The sequence below is a fragment of the Penaeus chinensis genome, chromosome 37 (genome assembly GCF_019202785.1).
Source record: "Penaeus chinensis breed Huanghai No. 1 chromosome 37, ASM1920278v2, whole genome shotgun sequence".
NCBI classification, from domain to species: Eukaryota; Metazoa; Arthropoda; class Malacostraca; order Decapoda; family Penaeidae; genus Penaeus; species Penaeus chinensis.
The window spans coordinates 8,982,107-8,987,106 of NC_061855.1; the positions used below are offsets into that span (position 1 = coordinate 8,982,107).

The 5,000-nt window shown below is 38.2% G+C and overlaps 1 protein-coding gene across 1 annotated transcript in view; it reads left to right on the forward strand.

Moving 5' to 3' along the window:
• Positions 1 to 5,000, forward strand: part of LOC125045663 — a 13,566-nt gene that overhangs the window by 731 nt on the left and 7,835 nt on the right. The window contains exons 2-3 of the mRNA XM_047643080.1: positions 3,745 to 3,877; positions 4,220 to 5,000. The exon at positions 4,220 to 5,000 is cut by the window's right edge and continues 2,746 nt beyond it. Of these exons, the coding sequence (XP_047499036.1) occupies positions 3,751 to 3,877; positions 4,220 to 5,000 (908 nt within the window). The 5' untranslated portion in view covers positions 3,745 to 3,750. The remainder of the gene's footprint in view (positions 1 to 3,744; positions 3,878 to 4,219) is intronic.

Sequence of the window (5,000 nt, forward strand, 5' to 3'; positions counted from 1 at the left end):
TGTTGTTGTTGTTTTTTTCCATCACAAATGACCAGTTCAAGAAATAGATAAACTTATTGAAATTGTTTACAAAGTGACTGCCTCTCTCAGAGGAAAATTCCCTACCAATGCAGCCAACAATCTCAAAGGGATTTCTGGGAATCCACAAACTTCTTCATGTTGAGCAAAATCCTTCCTAAGCCAGATGCTTGCCTCCAACCCCCTTCCCCCCTGTATTTTCCTACTAGGGTACCCCAACCTGATTACCGTAGACTTGTGTGCATGGCTTTTGTCGCAGTCAGTATAGGTTTTTTCCCCCCTCTTTTTGACAGCATCATTACATTTTCCTCTTCTCACTGTGGTAATTATGTAAATGTTTGCTAAATTATTGGTTTTGTTTTGTTCCATTTATTACTAACTCTCAAAGGAAATACCATAGGACCTAGATTTAAAGTGTCTTCAATTTGTTCTATTACAGGCAAAGTATACCTTGCCATAAGGCTGTGTGAATCTGAAACAATATCTTAAATGGCTGGGAGCCCACTATATACAAAGTAGCTCTAATGAAAAAAGTCCATTTTGAAATCCAACTGGTGTTTATAATTAAGAGCCTTTGGTCTCATCACGACCAGGATCCCATTAAGTGTTGCATGCCTCCTCACTTTAAGCTGTGGAAACAAATCTTCATCACAGATTTTTGGGAATGATGGTGCTTGGACTCGTTCCTTATTAGAGGGCAAAGGGCCTGTGAGGTCAGCCTTGCCAGAATATAGCTATGTGCAGGAAGTTCATTTGCCAGACCCTTAAACTTAGAAACTGCATCATTGCTTGATGCTCAGATCTGTGGACTTTGATAAGCAATAATGGTTTTACCGTCACTATGCACAGATTATTTTTCACGTGGTACTTAATGGGGGTGCTTTATACTTTTTCTGCTATTTAGAATTGTACATTTTGTTTCAAGAAGAAATGAGATGTCTTGTGGTAATAGTTTAATATTAGTTGCATCATAGATTACTTAAAATTTAGAGGATTATTTCCCCTCATTGCCAAATTTTGATGAATATGCCAGATGAACAGCTCTATCAAATAATTTACATGTAATATTTGTATATTCGTTTCCTGTTCTTCACTGTTCATTTCTTGTTATGAAGTCCATACAAATACAAGATCTTTACTTGAACATTCATTTATGCTGCAGGAAACATTTTCTCAATGGATGTGTATGTGTGCTTGGTGGTTCAGCTGTCTAAGTACTGATCTAGTGTTTGGGAGTTCAAGCCTACTATATCTAGTACATATGGGAAGATGGTAAATGGCAGGATCTGTAGCTTGAGGCAATGTGTCACTTAACATGTGCCTACTGTTAATTTCTTGTGCAGGCATAGTTCACTTATAGATAGACATGGCATGCAGTACATGCCATGTCATGGTAGTGTGGTATGTGGTAGCTGCAGCCACTAGACTTTGAACAAGAAGAAATAAATACATATACTTGCATATATATATATATATGTATATATATATATATATATATATATATATATATATAAACTGCTCAAAATAATTAGGAGAACACTTGTATTTCATTTCAAAACTCCATGTCGAATGTACAAATGTTACAATTTTGTACTGAAACTAAATTCCCAGTGTACCCTGAACAACAGAGCATCAAACTGGCCAAGAAGAACAAAAGTTAATCCTTGGAGGACCAAATTACGAAATGATGTTGAAAAACAAAGTGACTGTAGAGAGAAATGACAATGGAAGAAATTATGAATTTGCAGCACAGCACATTGCACAACCACTTTAGTAGTGGATATGCCCTCCACGAGCCTTTATGCACTCTCAACAACAATGTGGCATGCTCCTGATGAGGCGGTGGATGGTGTCCTTGGGGATCTCCTGCTAGACCTGGATCAGCACATTGGTAAGCTCCTGGACAGTCTCTGGTGCGGCTGGACGCTGCCGAATACTCCGATACATAATGTCCCAGAGGTGCTCAATGGGGTTCAGGTCCAGAGAACGTGAGGGCCGGTCCACAGCATTGATGCCCTCTTCCTCCAGAAACTGGCGGCACACTCTGGCCACATGAGGTCGGGCATTATCCTGTACAACAAGAAATCCGGGGCCTCATGCCATCCTTGTGGAGTCTGTTTCTGACAGTCTGGTTAGAAATGTGTACTCCAGTGGCCCACTGAAAGTCTCTTTGAAGGGACCTGGCAGTGCTTCTCCTTGACCGAATCGCAGATATACGGAGAAATCTGTCCTGTTCTTGGGTGGTGGCCCTTATTCTGCCTTGTCCAGGCCTCCTGGAGTACTGGCCGGTCTCTCGAAAGCGACTCCATGCATGGGAGATGACACTGGGAGACACTCTGAACCTTCTGGCCACCTGATGTACGGATGACCCATCCTCCAGCAGCTGGACTGCCAGGTAACGCATTATGCTTGCAATAGAGTCAAAATGATCAGAAAATCCTCAACCAAGCAAGAAATAATGATTCAGCAAGTCAGGAGCACAAAATTATCGTGGCTACCACCAGCTAACTCACTCCAGATTTGGGGGTAGGCTTGCTTTTGACAATCCTGTCTAGACCCTTTTTATTGCAATTGGGTCAAAGGCAGTGAAATTGATTCACAGGTCGCTAAGGTTGCAAACTAGCTGGGTGGAAAACTCCAGTGCGCCATTATATGTCTGTGATATCCTAAAAATAAAGTGTTCCCCTAATTGTTTTGAGTAGTGTGTATATATATATATATATATATATATATATATATATATATATATATATATATATGACACACACATGCTGTTATATTCAGCAAAATAGTTTGCATCACAGGAAGTTGATCAGATTGAAAAATTAAACAGCTATGAATAATTGTTAACTGCTATAATTAGTAAGGAACAAGGATCAGTTGAATACATTTTGTTAACGAACATAAAACAAATTAGTCTTCCAAGCTGTGGGGTTAGGATTTTGAGTAACAGAGATGCACATGTTGCTGGAGTACTTGATACTGGAGTCGTGTATAAAGCAGACTGCAAACTCTCAGAGGCCATAAAACAAGGCTGCTCATTGATAAATAGAAAACTATAATATGTCTCTTTGTACATTCGAACATCTTGGGATGTCCATGACCACAGGCCCACACCTATTTATTCTTCTGCATTGTGTTGGCATTATTGTGTGCTCACAGAAATTGCAGAGATATTGGTCCTGGTTCTAATGGTAATCAAGCATATATAATTTTAATTTTAAATATGCTTTATTACCATTCTTTCTCTGAATGTTCTAGGAATTCATGATTCTTTACATAACAGTGCTCTTTTACGGAACATATAGGTTATATTTTCAAATAATTTATTACTGTACTCTGATCTTTCACTTGCTGACAACTTTGTATTGCTGATTGTCAGTTTTAACTTTAATGATTTTTAAATGTACATGTGTAAAAATATTTGCTTTACATACAGTTAAAATGAATTTCAGTAGGTATACTGAGGAGAGCATAGATGATAAGCTTGCCTTTAATGTAAATGTGTGATAGACTTGTCAGCAGCAATAATTTGGTTAGTCTTTACATTCTGAATGTTTTTCATGAAATTAGATATATTAAGGAAGTCAGAGATTCACAAGACTGAAAATTGAGATCTACCTGAAAATATAACACTATCCTTTAATTATGTCACTTTCCATGCACCTTTATCATAAACCATATCATTTCAGGTAATTTTTCTAACAAGCTTTCCTTCCTGGGCAGATTAAAATGGGGACGCCCAGGCACAGCATCAATTCAAGTCGGTTGTCTATGGACATTGCTGACCTACCACTCACCCCCTTTGGCATGAGCCCCCATGCGTCCTCCAGGAGAAGACGTATCTTTGCGAGCCAGAGTAAGTGATTTAATTCTCTGATATTAATGGTGTCATTACTATAGGCTTTCTTTAAATAACATGAGGATAATTTAAGAAGAACCTCATTGGGTTGAAGTTTGGTCATGATATGTCTCCTAGTAAACAGACTAAATAAACTCTATTTTTATAGCTAAAGGAATAATGTGGAAAGCATCACACTCTTAAGAAAAATATTTGGTAGAAATGAAATAGTCTATAGAGCAAAGGGAAATTTGATATGTTATGAGATATTGATGGTAGTCAAGTCATCATTAGAGTTTTTCACATGTAACTACTGTACATACTGTATAGGTTATACATCTCTTAATTTTCCTTCACCAGAATCAAACAAGCTCTCCCTAAAGACCGCAAAGTCTCCAGATAAAAAGCAGCATTCAGCTACATGTGCCGAAAAGGAAAACCAAGTCACAGGAGATGTACACCGAAATAGAAATGTCCGGCTCCCTGGAAATTACAACCGCTATAATCAAGTCAGCCTGGAGACAGTGAATGAGAAAAGTTTAACACAGCAAACAGACTCAGAAGGGGATGATGATATTTTGTATGATGATTCAGAGAATACAGTTAACTTTCAAGTGTTGCACACAAGTACACTCCACAGTCCAAATCAAGGAAGTAAAGCATTGTTACGAGAGCCAGTCAGAAAGGGTGACAATTCCAATGTAACTGTCAGAAGGAGAAATAGAAAAGAGGAAAGCAAGGAACCGAGCATCAGGAGAGACAGCATTTTCACAGACATTGATGATGGTAGTTTTGTTGAATACTTCTGTGGTAAAGAAAATGGTTATGTAGCTCCTAAAGTGGAGAAGATTCCTCGGCTATATTATACTTGTCAAAGTCAAAATGAGACACAGTTTTCAACTTCTACAAAAGTTAATAGTGCACCTGTTGGTTTTAGGAAATTTGTTGAGAAGGTTAGGACTCACAGACCTCTGATAAATATTGTGGAGGAAGATGTTGAAACTTGTAGTCCAAATGAAAAAAATAATCATTTCTTGTGTGACGAGTCTATAATTACTGGAAGTGCTGATATTATGAGAAGTACTAAGAAAAAAACAAATAATAAGGCCCTCAACAGCACAACAGTTGGCTGGCCAGCAAA